The sequence below is a fragment of the Podarcis pityusensis genome, assembly GCF_964106645.2.
Source record: "Podarcis pityusensis genome assembly, chromosome: 7".
In the NCBI taxonomy this organism is placed as follows: domain Eukaryota; kingdom Metazoa; phylum Chordata; class Lepidosauria; order Squamata; family Lacertidae; genus Podarcis; species Podarcis pityusensis.
In genome coordinates this window covers 34,120,944-34,141,800 of record NC_138031.1, presented here as the reverse complement: position 1 = coordinate 34,141,800, position 20,857 = coordinate 34,120,944, and the positions used below count along the sequence as shown (strand labels likewise).

The window sequence follows — 20,857 nt, the reverse complement described above, 5'->3', positions numbered from 1 at the left end:
ACTGGGGATATGAAGTGCTTGACACCTGAACTTGTAGCACACAGTTAGCGTAGCTAAATCATTCTTAGAAATAAAATCTTGGTGTATAGGGGATTTCTGTCGCTGGCTTTATCAGCCAGAACGTGACTAATTGTCTATCTGAAAGACACCTACTTATAGCAGGAGGTTAAACATCAAAGACATTAAGTGAAGACCAAAAACCACTGGACAACTAGATTGCTTCCTTCCTAATCCTGCAATTATTTTTACTACATCAGCAGCAAGGGACAAAGGAAAGCAATTTCACATATAGGAAGCTGGCCTTATTGCCTTGGCAGTAGAGATCATGAGCAGAGGAGGCTGCAAGGGACATTCAGTTGTTAAAAGTGCTCTTCTTATTGCAGAAGGATTTGGGCTGCTGCTGTAATGTCCTCTTGTTGGAAGAAGGAAGCAGGGTGGTATGAAATGTTTAATTGCTCTGAGTACCTTGCATTAAAATGCCTTGAGCTCATTATGAAAGCACAAGCTGGACTATTTATAAATATAATTAGCTGTCAAAGTCCTTGGTAAAAGATCAATTCGGGAGCCAAAATGAATGGGTAGTGATTAGAAGAGGTATCCATTGCCATACAATTGGGTGAGACACTGAGAGGGATTCAAGGAAGTTTCAAGAAATGGTCATGTTGTGAAAGCTTACAAAAGCTGATAACCAGGCAGGAAGAGTCAAGGAAAGGGGCATCGTGGTTTTTAGGGTGTGTGAGAAAGAGAGAGGGAATGTGATTTGTAAGCCTATGGGTATGGTCTCTGTGGTGCTTTTATAAATATCTTAGCACACACTGCCAAATTAATGAACTGCAGAAGTTCATTCCTACCTCTTTCTCCACCTTTAGAGTCAAGTCATGCATCCCATTAGCTCTCTAAAAACAATATTTCAGAGGACCACCAATAGGTAAGTGGAGTGGTCTATTTCTCTCCCTCTCATAACACACACACACACACACCTACACACCTTGTATAATTGGAATGTGAGTGCTTCCACACACTGTTGTCATATGGGCAGGACTTTGAGACAGATACCCAGGCTTCCAGTCAGCAGAATGAACAGGTTCCCCAAGCCCAGCAGCAGAGCTAACTCAATACTGGCTACATTATGCAGTAAGTGAAATAAAAAAACCTTTATACCTCCACCCTCCATAAGAGCATTAAGTCACAAGCAGGGAGAATGCCACTGTCAGGCTTCCCATAGGCATCTGGTTGGGCACTGTGAAAACAGAATGCTGGACCAGATGGACCTGATCCAGCAGGCTCTTTATCTGTTCTTAAGTCTAAAATTACCCAACTGCATCATTGCTGAGACATATGCTTCTGTCTCATTCATATACACACACACACACCCTCACCCTCTGCCATAGACGTAAGATGCTGATAATTTGTATAGTGCAATCATTTAAATGCACAATGAATTGTTTAGTCCTGATCATGTTTGTTTTCACAGCAACCCCATGAATAAGTTCATTGTTACCTTTAGGGCTGCAGTGTTTACTTGATTGATCTAATGAATTAACAGCATTTTGTTTGGCTGTCTATGAAAGCGGCCCCCATTAATCAGGCAACAGCAGATTTTTTAAACTTCTAATATAATTTTTAATGGAACTTTTTATAGAAACTGCAGGTGGTATAATTATTGCGGTGATACCAGATGTATTTTTAAAATTTTTAAAATTAAAATTACTGCTGTATTTCTTTCTTAAATGCAGATTTAATTGATTAATTGTAGGAGTGCCAGCTTATCTTAACTGGTAATAGCCCTGCCTATTTTCCAGTTTGTAGTTGGGATTTGAGGTTGAGAAGAGGAGGGAGGCGTAGAGCTTGTCCTCTTAAGGAACATGTGTCTAGAAGGGTTTTAAGAACATGACAAGAACCTGCTGGACCAGGCCAATGACCCATCTATTTTACTGTACTGTGTATTTTGTTTTTAATATGCTGTTTACCTATTACTGTGCCTTTGGGCCAAAAGCATTAAAAAAAAAGAATCACAATGATGCCAGAGTCTATAGAATTTGACCTCTTGTGTCACTAGCTCAGCAAATGCAGTACCTTTTTCAACCAGCTGAATTGGTGGTGCCCAAGTGCAGCAGACTTCCTCTTCTGGCAAACAGTAGCAGGGATGCTTTAGTCTCATTCCCACTCCTTGATTTGAGAACCCACTACCACCAGCCCTTTACAGTCTAAAGCGAAATAAAGAAACTCTGACAGTTGTTGCCTCTTTTCTTTCATACAGACTGGCCCTCTGCTCCAGAATAGGCCTCCTGGAAGACCAGCCAAAATGGAAATGCCATGTTACATGGCTTTTGTCTTTTTAAGAAAATGAGGTCACTGTTGTAGGACTACCACAAATCAGCTATTTTAATTACCTTGCCCAAGAGTGACGAGGAAGCACAGGGCAATATCCCATAGATGCTTTGCATCAGTGCACGAATTGACACTTGTTCAATGACAGTTTCTTCTCTCTCTCTCCCCTGGTGTCCCCCTAATCAGTTATAGGTGTTTCCCTGACCCTCCAGAGAAGATTTGGGGAAAGTGTGGGGCACATGGGGGGAGGGAGGTTCAATTGTTCAAGTGCAAATCCTTTCACCGACAGCACACATGCCATCCACTTTACCAAAGCCGAAGAATCTAAGGAGATATGGCGAGCCCATTACTATGAGGGAAGCAGGTGAGGCTAAATTGTAGATCATGTCTGGAAGATATCTATGTGAAGCAATATTGAAAGGGAAGAGGCTCTGTGTTAATAAGTTTGTACCTGGTACAGTGGAATGATGCTTGAACACTGACCGTGTCTGTGTATTTAATGTGGCGTCATGCTGGCTTGCATTATATACTTTTAAATGTTCATGCTCACACACTCGTGGAAGTGTTGCACTCACGGGATTTCTGTGGCTCAGGTGCTACATCACTCTGTAACAGAAAAAAGGCAACAAGTGCTGATAATGCTTATTTTCCAGACTGCCAATGTAACATGGCACAGTAAAATGCATGCCAACCAAGTCATTCTAATTGCATTCAAATGATGGGGGTATCGTTTTGAATGAAAATGGCTGCTTCTCATTATCGTCTGTGCCATATTCAAAAGCCCCTTTAAAAACGTTGTTAGACAAAATGCATGCATCGCTCTTGAAAGCAGCCTTAGAAACTCTTCTTGTCAGACAGCATCTTTTGGCTTGGCCTGTATCTGTTCTATATCAGTGACTGACAGGTGGAAAAGGATGGTGGAGCGTTTACATGCCAACCGAGTCCTGTTGTTTTGGAGTGACGAAGAGTCTTTTTCCATGAGAATTTGTTTTCCTTTCAGAGAGACCGAGAATAAAGAGCCAGAGCAGTAATAAAAGCTAAATACCATTTCAGCAATCTGATATCCAAGCCTGATTGTAAAATTAATTCAGCCTTTCAGAGGTCAGTGTGTAATACTTTCAAAAATTGATGTCATGCATAATTAGCAAGCAGTGTACTGTGCGATAGACCACATTGCTTCTGTAGTCACTCATATTAAAATACTTCATAGAGCATAATAATAAATACCATGGCTTAGTCAGATGGGCAAGATGTTTCGTTTCCCTTCCATCTATCTTAAAAGAAGTCAGATCTTAAGTTTATGGTCATTACGCGAAGTATGTGCATTTAAAAGCCTGCGATAATGGCAAATGTGACTACATAAACAAAACATTTTTGAAGTGCATAAGCCAGTTCATGTACTGAATTAGGAACAAAGGAAATGGGTTCGAAACATGGCAGGAAGCCATGAGCATTTTGGGCGCTGGGATTTGAGAACTTTCAGTGCGTGCTGTGGGCATGATGTTCATTCTGGAGGCAGCAGGGGTGGGGAATACATCTGCTGCTGTGATAGTGCACTAAGTCTTAACATAAAATGCTGGGAGGCGGTCTAATGTGCTGAATCTTTAATGTCATTATAGCAGGTAAACATATATAAGAAGCTGTCTAATGTAGGGGTAGTCAACCTAAGGCCCAATCGCCTTCTAAATCCGGCCTGTAGACAGCCTAGGAATCTGTGTGTTTTTACATGAGTAGAATGTGTCCTTTTATTTAAAATGCATCTCTGGGTTATTTGTGGGGCCTGCCTGGTGTTTTTACATGAGTAGAATGTGTGCTTTTCTTTAAAATGCATCTCTGGGTTATTTGTGGGGCATAGGAATTTGTTCATTTTCTTTTTTCAAAATATAGTCCAGCCTACCACATGGTCTGAGGGACGGTGGACCAGCCCACGGCTGAAAAAGGTTGCTGACCCCTGGTCTAATGCTTAGACTGGTGATCTGAGCAACCCAGTGCTGGCTGTCTTGATTGGCCATCGGCTGTGAGCAGTGTTAGAAACTCAGATATATAAGCTAATTGCCAAATGGCACCTTAAACCTAGGTTACAGTTGCCACAACGGAATGTCTAGGCATTTTTTATGGTGGGATTATTATTATTATTATTACTTATTAATAATAATTTCAGTTCTATACCGCTTTATATTTTAAAGGGGGGGGGGAATCTCTAAGCAGTTTACAACACATTAAAACATCAAATAAAACAATCCAGAATAAAACAAATTCAAGCTTCCAATCCCCCACGCCCAGTGCTAAAACAGTTTTCCAATCCATATTATAGAAAAATTGGGCCTGGAAATCAATATCATAGAGAACCCTTAACAGCCTGAACTTCAATAGATGTATATGGTAGAGAACAAAAACTATTGGGTTAAGTCATATATTTAAATGTTTTGTTTTTATTCTGTTTTGGTTTATAACATATTTATTAGTAAGCCACCCTGAGCACTTACTTGCTTGAAGGTTGAAGGGGTAGACAGACGTTTTAGAAATGTAAATTAATAAAATGTAACCATTAGGGACGCGGATGGCGCTGTGGTCTAAACCACAGAGCCTAGGGCTTGCTGATCAGAAGGTCGGAGGTTCGAATCCCCGCGACGGGGTGAGCTCCCGTTGCTTGGTCCCTGCTCCTGCCAACCTAGCAGTTCGAAAGCACATCAAAGTGCAAGTAGATAAATAGGTACCGCTCCGGTGGGAAGGTAAACGGCGTTTCCATGCGCTGCTCTGGTTCGCCAGAAGCGGCTTAGTCATGCTGGCCACATGACCCGGAAGCTGTACGCTGGCTCCCTCGGCCAATAAAGCGAGATGAGCACCGCAACCCCAGAGTCGTCCACAACTGGACCTAATGGTCAGGGGTCCCTTTACCTTTACCTAACCATTAGCTTAGTTCAGTGGTAAAGCATCTCTACTTTGCTTGCAGAGGGTCCTTGTCACCACCTTTTAAAATGGATCTCCAGTGACTGGGATGGGAAAGACTTTTACCTAAAATTCAGCAGAGTTAAAAATGTTAGAATTAGGATGAGGCATGTACACACACACACACACACACACACACACACACACCATATTTGAAATATATAGTTTGTGCATGTAATTCTTTTTTATGCTTGAAGATTATAGATTGGCACTCTGATCCCAACTATTTGTGCTGGCAACGCTGGCATAATCTATTGAAGCTGGAAGGGCATGGTTTCCATCCTAATCATTTATTTCCAGCCCCCAAAAGCCTTAGGATCAAGAACTTACATGCTCTGACAAACTGCTTAAATTGAAACAGGGGTGTAGCTGTGATCTCTCTGGGCAGGCTAATGATCTTAGGTGGTTGTTTGTCTAAGTTCTTGCAGGATCAGACCCAAATGTAAGTTAAGCTGCACCTGTATTTACAAGCTGTATCTATTGAAGCATTTTAAATGACCAACATGATGTTTTTTCACCTGGTCTGATTATTCTGGTATGCAGATTCTGGAATGCTGCTATTTCTCCTGGCACAGGATCACGAGCATTGTGGAGGCAGCATTCTTGGGTTTGTTGTACCAGGTCAATTACAGGTCACAAAAATGTTCTTCCAAGAATTTGATGGACCATTAGGGTCCGTCAAAGATCCAGGAGAGTTTTAAAATAATATATAGAAGTATAGAAAATGGGACTGTTCTTTTGGAGACTTACGAACTACTCTGGGGACAAATGGATAAAAAAAAAAGGATAACAACATTTTATAATGTCTAAGATTCTGGTTCAAATATAAAAATGATGTCTATGTTTCTTGAAGCTTTGATAATCCTGACTTAGAGACACTCTCCTGAGTCATTGAATTCTAGATAGGTAATTTTTATGGTCCATTTTTAAATGATGTATTACACAGCTGAGCAGAGGCCCAGCAAAACTATGCAGTTTATAAAGAGGATGTGAAAATAGCCTAAATTCCAGTAAACACAAAGGTCATTGTTTATGGCTGGGAAAGATCTGAAGAGTTTTGTCATGTATTTCCTGGTAGCTGCTAAAATTGAGCCAAGACTAACTTCTTTTTCCAAAAAGTTGAAAGTTAGAATCCTGGGTTACTTTTCCTAATGAGTTAACAAGAACTCACTGGATATATCATGACACATCTCCATTTTAATAAGCATATCCATAACTGATATTTTAGCTCTGAAGGACAATAGACACTGAATTCAATCACGAGCACACTGCCTTAATAATCTCCAATATAACATCAGGTTTTAATAAGTCTCCTGTTTGCAAGCACACATGTGCTTAAGACTGCCTGGAAACCAAATCAGCAGAGAGAAGGGATTACTTTAGATTACCCTGAAATATGCATTGTTTGAAATGGCCTCTGGTGACCAGCTTTCATGAATGGCTGATTTTACTTGTGGGGCACGTCATCTGGCTTAATTATATCAACATCCTTTTGTGTGGCAAGTGCAATTCTCAGCGAGTTGAAATATGAACCTCTAAAACAAAGCAAATTGGACAGCGAGAAAACAAAGTTAGGCAAAGTGTGTTAAAAGCTCACATCAGAGTTGTTTGTAAAAGCTCTCCTTTCTGCTGAAAGATGTATTAGAACTTTCTCTTGGATTATTTCATGTCACATATGGTTAATATAAACCTAAAGCTTGTTACACTTAAACTCTTGATGAGGCCTATAAACTAACTGGCACAGAAAAGTAGTCTTAATCCAGCCGCTTTGAATATTTCTTTGCTCCCATGCAGAAATAAGGTACAGTCCAGATTTGATTTATAGGTGTAATTTTAGTCATCATGGTTGAAAATTATGTACTTCTAGGTCTTTTGGAAATTTGGAGATCACGTGCAATAATCTTAACAACACTTAAACACTTTTTAAAAAAATTAAGAAACCCTTGCCTTACAGTAATTTTTATTATCTCCAGCTCCAGTCATACCTACTCTTGGGCAGTGATGTGTGGGGCAGTTTTCCCCAATATTCCCCCCCCCCCATTTTGTAAGGTCATTAGTAACAATGCATGAAAGCCAAACTGCAAATATGATATTATGCAAGCTTGGCTGTTTTAAATTTGTAGCTTTGTTCACTAAATGCAAATAAACATGCTAAATTAGATCACTTTCTAGGCCATTTCGGAGCGGGGGGGAACCTGATGCAAACTAAAAATTAATGCAATTTTCCCAGGGGGGAAATCCAGAAAATATTCCTGTTCTAAAATTCTTAAGGAAGTCTACATCACTGCCATTTGTCAGAGTGAAGTGGACACTTTGAGTGCCATGAAAGGGAAGGGCAGCAAATGGTTGGTCATATAATTTATTATTGTTGTGTTTTTACTGCCACTCACAGGGAGGGGTGCTTGTGAGATCGTCAGAGGAGGGTCCAGGAGGGCCAATTGACCTGGTTCCACTCAAACAAAGCAGATTGGAGGTCCAGATAAGCATAGACAGGCAATACAGAGTCCAGCAAGGCAAATAAGCAAAGTGGGCAGGACCCTGGATAGCTCTGAGTAGAGTGTAGGCTGGAAGACAAGACAGGCTTACATGCTGCTGGTAAAGGTAAAGGTACCCCTGCCCGTACGGGCCAGTCATGACCGACTCTAGGGTTGCGCGCTCATCTCACTCAAGAGGCTGGGAGCCGGCGCCGTCCGAAGACACTTCCGGGTCACGTGGCCAGCGTGACGAAGCTGCAGCTGGCGAGCCAGCACCAGCGCCGCACACGGAAATGCCGTTTACCTTCCTGCTATAAAGCGGTACCTATTTATCTACTTGCACTTAGGGTGCTTTCGAACTGCTAGGTGGGCAGGAGCTGGGACTGAACGACGGGAGCTCACCCCGCCGCGGGGATTCGAACCGCCGACCTTACGATCAGCAAGTCCTAGGCACTGAGGTTTTACCCACAGCGCCACCCCGCTACATGCTGCTGTAGCAACCAGCAAACTTAGACTGAGCCTCTGCTTCTATCTTGCCTCCACTCCATTGTCTCTGGAAGTCTTCAGGCTAGAGATTTACTGGCATCATGGGCTCTTTTGGTGAGGGAACACCCAATGAGGCATAGAAATTGATGGCTGATTCTGAGGGCCAATCTGTCTCCCAGTCCATTAAGGCCTCTGTATTTATGGCCTCTTCTCCTGAGAGTGAGGAGTCAGAGCCCTGGTTCATGACACCACGTGAGGAGGAGAATGCCTGCAGCAATTCCCATGATCACAGTGATCGGCAAAAGAATTTCTGTCGCCGTGGAAATTACGCCTTGCTTAAACTGTGGCTGCCACCTTCACATTTATGTGGACTTAATCTGAAGGTACGCGCCCTTCTTTTAGTAAGAAGGCTCTCTTATTCATGGAAGGACTGTTTCCAAGTGGAAGATGTTGTGTGAGGAAAAGCATTCCAAATCTAGAGGAAGCTCCCTGTTTGTGCAAAGTCCTTTGTAAGACATTGTAAGAGCTTATTTTCAAGTCCAATAAACTACACATGGCAGGCCGTAATTTCCTTATTTGGTTTCCTATACTGTAATGCAGCCCCTACTGTCTTTTAGTTACTGGGCCCATGGAACAACACTAATTCATTTTCTCCTTCCGTTCATGGTTCTTTGGATCCGAGCCTAAATTTGTGAGTAAGTAATTTCTTTACTCCTATGAATATTTCCCAGGAACTGGTTGGGAATGAAGACATGGGCAAAACCAGCCCAATGGAATGAACAAGTTTCCTTCAATTTTAAAACAATTGGCAGTTTTTGACTAGTTTAAGTTGCTGCTTAGCATATACACAACTGTTATGGTGGATTAAAACGTGTGTTACATTTTTGTGCCTATGCAGGAATGTATGCTTGCATAAAAGTTTATGCAGAAATCCCCTGATTGTACTTTGTTTGTTAAATTACAACGTACTTTTTATGAGGTTACAAATCCCTATGCCTGCAGTTAGACTAAATTATAGTTGGTGGGTATGATAATTTATCCCCCAGCATGGGTTAAACATCATAATTGCAGGCAGATTATATTTAGAGGTGAGCAAATAATTCTGATTGACTGATAAATCTGTTGTAGATCAGACAGATAAATGCTAGGCCCAGATATTTAATGGCATTCTTTATATTCAGTATAAATCCAGTGCTTTACAACTAAGATTAATGGATTAACCTTTAAGAGGAGGCAGTAGATCCTGCTGTTCTCGGCTTGCTGTACTGTAAATGCATTTTCCATGCTGAGAGGCTTGCTTTCCCATAGGAAACTGGACTGCTAGCCCTGATTTTCTGAAATGATTGTTATGCTTGTTTTCCTGCAATATAAGTGCAGTGTTTGAAAAATATCATTGCCTGCTTTTAAACCCCTTTTTTCAGGGACTCTAATAAAACCCTGAAATTGAGTATGTGTGAAAACTAGCATTTTTCAACTGTCATATGCTTTTAGAAGAAAAATTCACCTTAACTTTTAATTTGTTTTTGACCAAAATTCTACAGTAAATTTCATGTGACGACTTCTTATATATCTTACCAGGGCCAGCCTGGATAGCTCCGTTGGTTAGAGCCTGGTGCTGATAATGCCATGGTTGCAGGTTCAATCCCTATGCAGCTGAATATTCCTGCATAGGCAATCCTCGGGATCCCTTCCACCTCTAGACCAGCCTTTCTCAACCTGTGGGTCCCCAGATGTTGTTGAACTACAACTCCCATCACCCCTAGCTAGCAAGGCCAGAACTCAGGGATGATGGGAGTTGTAGTCCAACAACATCTGGGGACCCACAGGTTGAGAACCGCTGGACTAGACGATCCTCAGGATCCCTTCCAGCTCTATGATTCTAGGGTGACAAAAAAGATGATAAAGCAGGATGCAGATTTAGTGATAACAATGAGCAAATGCTAATGTTTAGAATCTATGCATGTTTAGAAACGATCCCTGCAATTTCAAATAGAATTTATTTATTTATTTACTGAATTAATATACCGCCCTATACCTGGGGGTCTCAGTGCAATGCATCTCACCATAATAAGGAACTCTGTGACAAAGTGAACTCTTTTGTCTTTCTATTTAAACTTGGATTGAGACTGGATAATCATTCAAAAAGCCCACTCTTTCAGATACATAACACAGGGCATATGGTCACCCTAAAACTTACATTTCCAGGACTGCTAATTAAATGGGCTACCCAAACTCAAAAGCACACCTGTTCAAATACAGTGGCATTTCATTCTCTCTCTGATACATATACTGAAGATCAGTGGAAACGATGTGTGTGAATTGAGCAGGATAAATCAGAATTTCACCACCACCACATGCACACCAATCCTGAAGCTTCTGTATTTGTAACTCGCCAACATTTTCAACATAAGGAATGTCAAAATTGTTCATTGGCAATTATTAGGTCGGTACACTAGTCGTCTAAAGATGGATTGGTTGATTAACTAGTGGGAGCTAATTTTAATCTCTAAATTGAAGGTATGGGGTTTCCGTGTCTTCTTACTATTTTGGTTCTGTCAGGGAACTGCCATCGGAGCTAGAGGTGGAGGGAAGGCTCCAAAGGGATGCAGGAGAGGGTCCCAGTAGGGAGAGAGGCAGCCCATCTGCTGGGGAAGGAAATCAGCGTAACACCAGTGGAGAAGGGGGGCAGGTGGGGGAATCCGGGAGGAGGCTCCAAGACTCGTCGCTGGAGACCAGCGGAGAGAGTACGGGTACTCCGCTGCCCACACCCTCCCTGCGCAGAAGACTTCCGCGCAGGGAGAGTAGGAGGAGACTTGGCGTCAAACAACTTTTATGCTGGAAAAGGTTTAAGAAACGCCCACTGACGGATTCTGCCAGCAACTGAGACAGTCACGATGCTGGAGGCTGTTCAGTCAGAAAGGGTTAACCAGGTAACCTAGCCAGGAGTGGCGGCAACGTACGCACGAGCAACCCCTAAACCCATTACAGGTTCTGATGGAAAAATTCTCTTTCAAGAAAGGGTTTGTTTTATTAATCTGTAAGTTGCTTTGCATTTCTTTCCATAATTTAAGACTCAAGTTAGCGCCAAAAAGGGAGTGGCCTGATCTTTGTTTAATTCTTGCTAGTTTATGGTCAGTTTGGAAGTGCATTTTTCCAATTCTGCAGGCAGATCACAGCCAACTTGTAAGGAAACATTATCAAAAAATGCTTGTCATATTCACCTTTTGCATAAGTCTGATGGTGTTGATTTTGTTATGGCTTTCCAATGAACAGTAGATAGGTGGTTGCTGTAAAGTGGTACCTCGGGTTACATATGCTTCAGGTTACAGACTCCACTAACCCAGAAATAGTACCGCAGGTTAAGAACTTTGCTTCAGGATGAGAACAGAAATCGTGCTCTGGCGGCGCAGCAGAGCAGGAGGCCCCACTAGTTAAAGTGGTGCTTCAGGTTAAGAACAGTTTCACGTTACCACAGGTACCACTGTATTTGTGGGTTGTGTCCTACTCCATCAGGTTTGCACTTTTCATAGTTCCTCTAGAAGATCTTGAGTCTTTGGTGACATCTGTGGTCAAAAGTGGCTTTTTCCAGTTTCGCTGGGTGCACAAACTACAGCTTCTCTTAACCTATGGGGATTGGGATTTGGGGATACATGGTCCAATAACTTCCACATTCAAATACTGCAGTATGCTCTATAGTGTTGGTGCCTGAAAAGTGTTTAAAACTTGCAGCTGAGGATTCTCACGAGTAGCTGGGCATCTCAGTCTCTGTTTAAAAGCTTGGTGGATAGGTGGGAAAACTTGTTGGAACAACTTTGCAGCTCCTGTGGAGTCTTGCAATGCTTGTTCCTGATCTTCAACTTGTGAACCCTGGCCCTGCTTCCTAGATTGGACTTGTTCCTGCTAGCCCTTAGCCTTGTAAGAGCTCTGTACTGTTTTGGTCTCTTTTCATGTCTGTACAGTTAATGTGCCTTAATAAAGCATCACTTCATCACTTAGAAGTCAGTGCACCTGCTGTCATGTTTTGGGACACTTTGGACTAAATGGCACCACAGCATTTTAACTCCACATACGCTATTAATTGGAAGGGTCAGAAGTGTGGTGCAAGAAGTGAAGTTTGTCTTTTTCTTAGTGTGTTCCAGATTTTTGTTTTTTAATCACTTATGCCAAAAGCTGCTATTTGTATTGGAAGGGAAACTCCCATGGGCTTTCAGCCCAGCTTGAGGTGGGGATTTTTGACAAGATTGTGGTGGAGAAAGTGTTATTTCTCTCCACCTGCTGACATCTTGGTGCTGCTTAGTGGCTATTTACATTTTGGAGGAACATACACATCAGTTGTTGACATGCATCTAATGTCATAGCCATGTCTACATTGGTCCTTAGAGTTGTTGCGTTGTCAATGGATTGTACTAGAGCACAAATTTCCCTGTGTGCTTCCCTAGTGGAATGAAAGCAGTCCAAAAGTCGCAGACAATGCTACTTCCAAAGTAAAGCACTTCAGAGAGTAGTGTGTCCAGATCCAAAAGCTGTACATGAAGGGAGGTTGTAACGATGTTATTTGGAGAGACAGATGTAACACCCAAGCTAAAGACTTTGGTCAGCACTGGCCTAGACCAATCATGCCCACGTGCATACATATTGAATAAAGTGCAATCTTTTGCATGTGGTGTAAAAACCGGAAACACTGTAAACACGATACACACTGTAATGGATCACAGAATGTCAAGCAGGCTGAGCAGTCTCTTTGTGCAGTTTTCCTTTGATAAATGGGATTTGCAGTTTTATAGCTGCATGTAACTTTTGCTGTAAAGTTGATTTCTTGTAGGATCAGAATATATATGGAAAAGGGGTACATTTGAAATGCATCTCCTCTGATTCCATCTAGGAGACCTGATTACATGCCTGTCTGTACAAAAATATATTTATACCTTCTCCAAGTAGCTTATTTTTCACTTGCAGTCAATATGCTTCCATTTACCTTATGGAAGAAAGGCAACTTGTAGTCTCTTCTTGATCCTTGGACACTGCACAATGCCTTACGTTCACTTGCCATGTGTGAAGAACAAGGCCTCTCTTTAATTTTTCTTGCTTTTGACTGTTTCTCAAAGACAAATTGCAGTGTCTCTGAGGACACTTGTAGACTAGAGCAAAGTAGCCAACACAAACACTACAGTACGTTCTTGTTTCCCCACTGAAGCCCTAGATTTTGCAGGGGTGTTTCGTTGCTTCATTTCCTTCAGGAGCTAGAAGCCGGGCAGTTAGAGGATGGCAGCTTTTAAAAAGGTTGCCTTTGAATAAATAAGTGCTTGTGCAAGGGGGACCTGGTAATGCACGTAGTGAGTAGTTGGGATTGCTGAGCCCTCCAAGCCCTTTTCAGATAACTAATAGGGAAATGAATGCACAAGGGCATAGGGAAGTACACATGATATATGATACCTGGGCATTGCTCTGCATCATCAGGAGCCATACCTATTCAGATTCCCTGGTTGCACAAGAGGTGTCTAATCATGTAGAATATATTTAGAGCAGGAGCAGCCTGCCACCATGATTCTTCCCCCCTCACACACATGTATTACATTTATATCATATTAACATAGGAGGCTGCCTTAACTTAAATAAGGCCAAAGGGCCATTTAGCTCTGTTCACACCTACAGTGGCTTTCCAAGGTGTCCTTCAGGGGACATTCTCGCCTCTACCTGGAGATGCTAGGGAGTGTACCTGGGACTTCCTAAATGCAAGGTGGATACTCTTCTACTGAGCTGCTGTTCTTCCCCATCTTTTCTCCAGAGAAATAAAGGTGGCTTGATTGCCACCTTGCTTATCCCATTTTATTCCCGTAACAGTGTTAACGTAAATTGGAATAGAGTATAGGGATTGGGTCACCCAATGATTTTAATGGTATGATTGGTTTTTAACCTAGGTCTTGACAGGTTTCCCAAGTCCTACTCCAACACTCTAACGCCTGCTTTATACTGGCTGACGCCACACTTGGGGGGCCCTATATTTATTTGTTTTTCAGCCCAGCAGTCCATGTGGTCTGGGCAGCTGCCATCTAAATTGCACACAATGTTTCAGAGCAATGCTGTTTTGTGGGGGCATTGTGGAAAATTAAAAGGCAGGCTAGATCCAGCTTGCTGCAACCGTCAAATAAATCCTGGCGAACTTTGCTGATAGACAAGGGGACTCGCCAGAGCACACCTTGCCCCGGGCTGTAGAAAACCTAGGTCTGTTTGGGTACAACGCTATTTGGAAAAATTATCTAGGCAGTGCATCTGATCCAGCAAATGCTACACATTTGCTCTTTCCTACTCCCACATTCTCCTCTTTTGACTTTATGTGAGAGGAGTCTGAGGTCTGCACTTGAAAGAGGATCCCCAGGAGAAATTTCTGTTTAGCTTTTGCACCATGTGTAAGTGGCATTGCTGTTATCAGGCAGAAAAAATAATGGTCAATAATCCTGTACTCCAGTTGGAGCAAATGGTTGAAAACCAAAATATTTTTAAGGGGAGAGAGAGCATGCTCAGACTAATTACTGACTTCCAGTCTACTTATCTGAACGTTATGTAGTCAGGGCGATAGCATTTAACTTAGCATGCAGAATCCTCCAGCATACTGCCTTTATGCTGTGATGTCAATCAGAGATTGGAATGTTTATGCACATACAATGGAGCCCGGATTTCTTTGCTTACAGATGCTTGGAGGGGTTTTTTTGTTTCGTTCTTTTTTTAAAAAAAACAACAACATTCACACTCTCCTGGTGCAATTATCTCCCGAGGAGTGAGATGCATGACACTGTTTATAGGATATGTTGTGAAGTTTCAAGTAATAAGTGGGTGTGAAAAGAAAGGAAAAAAATCCAGCATTTAAACGATATACGTTTATTGCTGGTGGTCTGTGTCAAATTTCTCCCTAAGGAATTGCATCCCTCCTTTGTGTTTTGAAATGAGTGATGGGACCACCCCCACCCCCTTTTGCCTTCTCTGCTATGCTATGCTTCCATTTAATTAGTTCTGCTGATTTATCCCCTACTAGTTAATGTTGCATGCCTAAATATGAAGTCTCAGGTGTGGGAGGACAGATTGTCTGATGAGTTGTGTTCCATTCTCATTAAGGCTGGTGTCGCCTCTTTTCCAAGCAGACTTTCCCATGGAGGATGCCTCCTTGCACTTCGTCTGCCTTCAAGCCCTGCCTGTGTTTTAAAATAAAAATATATGGCCAATTAAGTTTCACGTTCAGTTAGTATTATCACGAGTTTCCATCGCTTGGTGGAGCCTCTGCCAATGGGGCAGAGAATGCTGGAGTGTAAGTGACTAACCTTTTTAGTCACAAGGCCCATCAATCATTTTCTGTTGTGGGTTTAAGTCTGCCACAGCAAGGAGACCCCTCCTGAGGTTGCATTAGGGCTTACAATAGTGGGGCTGCTTGACTGACAGCCATTGAGAAAGGGGTTCTGATAGGCTCAGTGAGCCGAATCTGGAAATGGAGAATTGGGGACAAACGCTTGCTTCAAGTTGTCGTGCATTATAGATGATGTGCTCAGTCCCACTGCTGATTGATGAGGGACAGGGATACGGCCTTTCATGGTGCTGGGTAGGATCATCTGGACTGTCACTTAATACGAGCTGTCTGTTAAGTTGCAAACAGAAACAGAGCAGCGTCAAATAATGTTAGAGATTACGGCCGGCAGCCATGTCTTTATCTCTGCTTCAGAAGTGCAGGTGAGTTGGACTAAAACAGGCCTGCTGTTCTGTGCCTTGGGACGGGGCCTCTCTTGAACGGAAAGGAGATGAAAGAAACGTAGTAATGTTTATTGAAGGGAAGAAAGCAAGCCGATTAGCTTTGCTGATTTTCTGAAGAAAACCTGGGCCTTTCCAACCATTAGGGCATGTACTCACCGAAACCCTGTATATAAGGAGAGATGGATTTAAGTGACGTCTCTCTTTCAATGCTCCCAGGAAAGGATATCTGCCATGCTTCACAAGAGACATACTGCTGAACAGGGAATGAAGAAGTTATGGATTTGAACACCACTTTTAGAGGGCTTCTTCTAAAGAGGTTCAAAATGCTTTTTTTCTGGATCAGTTGTTTGGTTGTAAGTCATAGAATAATAGATTTGTAGAGTTGGAAGGGACCACAAGCGTCATCTAGTATAACCCAAGTCACTTTGGGTTGCCCTGAGCAAGATAAAGTGGAATAATAATAATAATAATAATAATAATAATAGAAGAAGAAAATAATGAGCTGTAAAGAAAGCAGAAGCATCTCTGGAAGATGGCTGTGCAGCAAACCATAAAATACAGCTAGCACTAAATCTTGGAGAAGGAAAACCAAGCGCATTGCCATTGAAAAATATCGGTATCATTTTCAAAAAGCAACATCCAGCTATAAGAACAGTTTTCTGTTCTGTCTTATGTATATTTAATCGAATGCAAGCTGAGCTTTAAACTAGGTTTGTTTCTCTCTCTCTCTCTCTCTCTCTCTCTCTCTCTCTCATTCTTTCCTCTCTCTCCCCACCCCCCTTTTTTATCCCTTTCATTATCCAGAGCTTGAAAATTAAGGAACAGAAGCATTTGCACGAGGGTTTAACTGCAGTATTGGACAGATACAATGAATCATTATTGCATTGCATTTATATGGACTGTGCTTGGCACTGAACTGTTAAGGAGCCACTGTACTACTGTCAAATCCCCAAGGTTCAGAGGACGTGTACAGCAGGAGCGGAAAAATATCAGGCCAAACATTATCCTTGTACTCACAGATGACCAAGACGTGGAGCTGGGTAAGTCTGTTGAAATTTACTGCATAATTTCACTCAGTCCTCTTTGGTTGTTTTTTAAAGATCACTTTCTGCTCTGTAAATGATCCTTAGCATATTTGCCTTTCCTGCACATTATTATACTTACTTGACAGATTTGTAAATCGTGCTCCAAGGGGGGAGGGGAATCAATTTTCTCACTGCATTTGATAATTGATTCTCATTTTGTTGAGAGGTACATTGCAGAATCAATATATGTTAACCTCTGATTAAATGAAACACTTTCTGTTATAGCGTGCGGCAAGTCATGTTTGGAAAAGAAGGAAGCTGCCTGTCAACAGCAGCTAATTTTGCTAATAATGGTCCATTTTCCAACAGCATTTAAGCATTTGAAGTACTGTATCATGGAAGCATAGAGGAGAAGCCACTTAGGAAACTAGACAAGAACAGTTAACTGATTTTATCCAATGAGAACAGCCATAGGAAACCCCTGACTCCACCCAAATATGATTATATCAAGTGCCACCTAGTGAATAAACTATATAATGCACAACGTCCATACATAGTGTGTATTCAACATTCTATTACTTTTACACTACTAATTTCGTACAATTTGCGCACACCTTTATAATAAGCTGGACAATGACACTATACAGGCTATTACTGAAGTTTATCTTTCATGCATGTTACGTATTATTGCTGCAACAGAAGACCTCTCAGGAATACAGTTGCATGCTACTTTATTTCTACAGTGTTCTGGAGAATAGGTTGTACTTACTTGGGGCAAACTTTCTCAAGGCAAATCTAAAAAAAATGTGGTATAAACACTGACAATTGGGAAACACTGGCCTGCGAGAGCTCCATTTGGAGAACAGCCTTTACCAAAGGTGTCATAGACTTCAAATAGTCTCAAACTCAGGATGAAAGGGAGAAACGTGCTAAGAGGAAGGCACACTTGGCAAACCCGCACCTTGATCAACTCCTGCCTGGAAACCTCTGTCCCTACTGTGGAAGGATGTGTGGATCCAGAACTGGCCTCCACAGTCGCTTACGGAGTCACTGTTAAGACTGTGTTCATGGAAGACAACCCTACTTGGCTACGAGTGATTGCCAAAGAAGAAGTAGTCCTAGGATCAGAGGCACCAGCTTGCGAGGGTGATGGGGGGGGGGTAAGGTTCTCATAAAGGATGCTATTTTAGCAAGAATTCCCTTGCCCTCCAATAGGTATAGCCAGTACTGGCATAGGGATGTCTACTGTCAGAGGTGCCAGCTTGTGAGGGCGATGGAGAGGATAACATCACTCATGTGATGTCCCAGCGTTGTGAGGAGCTGGGGGCCACCCTACTCCTACAATTTCCTCCAAGGGGAAGAAACAACTCTTAGTTCAAACCAGCAGTCATGGCTTCCTTCTTTCCAAGCAAACCATGAGTGTTGATTTGCTCACAAAGATAAGCCAACCCTGATGTATGTTCTTTTCCAGCTGGGAAAAGGGAGGAGCAAAGAGGTTATGATTGAGAAGAACTGTATGTATTAATAAGCTGCTTGTTCGCAGTAAGCAGTGGCGTAGCATGGGGGGTGCCAGGGGGGCCGGCCGCACCGGGCGCAACATGGGCGGGGGGCGCGCTCGCACTAGCAGCTCTCTGCCCCTACTAAAATCCACGGGTTAGGGAGCCCGCGCTCGCTCGGCTTGGCGAGGAGGTCGCGGAAGGGGGAGAGCGAAGCCTTCTGCCGCAGGCAAAAAAAGGAGAGGAAGCCGGGTGGGTGGGCGGGCGGTCTGGCTGGCGGGGGTCTGGCTGCGCCTGCTGCTGCCGGTGCAGGGCAAGGCAAGCAGAGCGAGGAGGAGAGAGAGGGGAAGGGGGGGGAAGCAGCTAGGAAACGCTGCGGTGTGGAGGAGGAATCAATTAAGGAGAGAAAGCGAAAAGCCTTGGAGAAAGGGAAAAAAGGAAAGAAAAGAGGCAGCTCCAGGAGAGCGCGGGGGAAAGAGAAGCCTCGCTGCTGCTGCTGCTGCTGCTGCTGCTTGGGAGAGTAAATTACTGTACTTGCCTTGCCCCGGGTTAGGGGGCGCAAATTATTTGCCTTGCCCCGGGTTAGGGGGCGCAAATTACTTGCCTTGCCCCGGGTGCTGATAACCCACGCTACGCCGCTGGCAGTAAGCCATAGCTTATTTTTAACTACGGCTTTCCACAATGCGTGAACCAATTCTGTGTATCTTCCAGGAGACTAAAATCTTGTTTTCATAAAATGAAACTTTAACCTCTGTGAACAAACCTCCTCTTCAACCACAGCTCGTACCCTTGTAGCGGCAAATATCTTTGGTGAAGTAAAACATTTAATTTAGTTGAAAATAGAACTTGGCAAATTTATAGACGAATGATCCACATGGCTGTATGGCTCTTGAAGGTAATGCCACGTGTGTGAACCCACTGCAGGAGTACTAACCGGGTTTGTTGATATCCAATAAGCTATAGCTCCTGATACAGCTCTTTTTTGTTTTTTAGGTTCTTTGCAAGTGATGAATAAAACCAGGAAGATAATGGAAAATGGAGGTGCCACTTTTGTCAATGCATTTGTCACGACCCCGATGTGCTGTCCATCTCGTTCCTCGATGTTGACAGGAAAATATGTTCACAACCACAATGTTTATACCAACAATGAAAATTGTTCTTCTCCTTCCTGGCAAGCAACGCATGAACCACGTACCTTTGCAGTGTATCTGAACAACACTGGGTATAGGACTGGTAAGTTTCCACACATACACCCCTTCAAAATCTTTGATTAAAAAAATAACCTTGCTTTTTATTGATGTTCTTTAAAACGCCATCAGGGTTATTGTTGGAAGGCATGTGTCACAGCAACCTTGCTGAAACAAGAGCTGGGTCTTGTTGCTGCCTAAATGGGAAACCAGAGAGAACCTATGCATAGCAGTTTGAGTTAAAATAATAGAATCATAGAATTGCAGAGTTGCAGGAGACCTCAAGGGTCATCTGGTCCAATCCCCTGCAACGCTGGAATCTCAACTAAAGCATACACAACAGATGGTCATCCACCTCTGCTTAAAAGCCTCCAATGAAGGAGACTCTCCACCGCCTTCCAAGTAGTCCATTTCACGGTCGAACAGCTCTTAACCATCACTAAGTTATTCCTGATGTTAAGTCAGAATCTTCTTTCTTGTAACTTGAATCCATTGGTTCAGGTCCTACCCTCGAGAGCAGGAGAAAGCAAGCTTGCTCCACCTGGCATGTGACAGCCCTTTCAATATTTGAAGATGGCAGTGCTTGAGAGAGACCTAAACCAGGGATGTGGAACCCGTGGCTCTCCACATATTGTTGAACGACACCTCCCATCACCCCTGACTATTGGGCATGCTGACTGTGGCTTATGGGCATTGAAGTCCAACTACATCTAGAGGGCCACAGGTTCCCCATCCCTGCTATCAGCCTGCCATGGTAGGCAGTAAAGGTTTGTGTTCAGGGGCAGGATACCTCTGAGGACTGCTGCGTTTATGGATTGCTGGAAGCTTTTAAAAGCATATGGCTGGTCATTGTCGGAAATGAGCTACTAGTCTATATCAACCTTTTGGTCTGATCTTTCAAGGTACCTCTTATGTTCTTAAGGCAGTAACAAACAACAGTGGAAAGATGTGAACAGGTCAGGCAGAACAGATTTCTTTGGACGGCAGTGTCTGATTCCCTTTCTGAAATTGACTTGTTTAAGTCTCAGCCGCACTGTAACTACCTTATGTGTTTTTTATCATGGCTAAAATAAATGTCCTAACTTGAAAGTTTAAGAAGGGTTCTCCTGTACAATGGTACCTCGGGTTACATACGCTTCAGGTTACAGACTCCGCTAACCCAGAAATAGTAC

At 42.8% G+C, this 20,857-nt stretch overlaps 1 protein-coding gene across 6 annotated transcripts in view; it reads left to right on the top strand.

The window, feature by feature from the left end:
- SULF1 (sulfatase 1) overlaps nucleotides 1-20,857 on the top strand; it is a 106,119-nt gene that overhangs the window by 35,481 nt on the left and 49,781 nt on the right. For all 6 annotated transcript variants that reach the window (XM_081013307.1, XM_081013304.1, XM_081013306.1 and 3 more), the window contains exons 3-4: nucleotides 16,782-17,017; nucleotides 19,492-19,731. In XM_081013307.1, coding sequence (XP_080869433.1) covers nucleotides 16,846-17,017; nucleotides 19,492-19,731 — 412 coding nt within the window. In that variant the 5' untranslated portion in view covers nucleotides 16,782-16,845. The remainder of the gene's footprint in view (nucleotides 1-16,781; nucleotides 17,018-19,491; nucleotides 19,732-20,857) is intronic.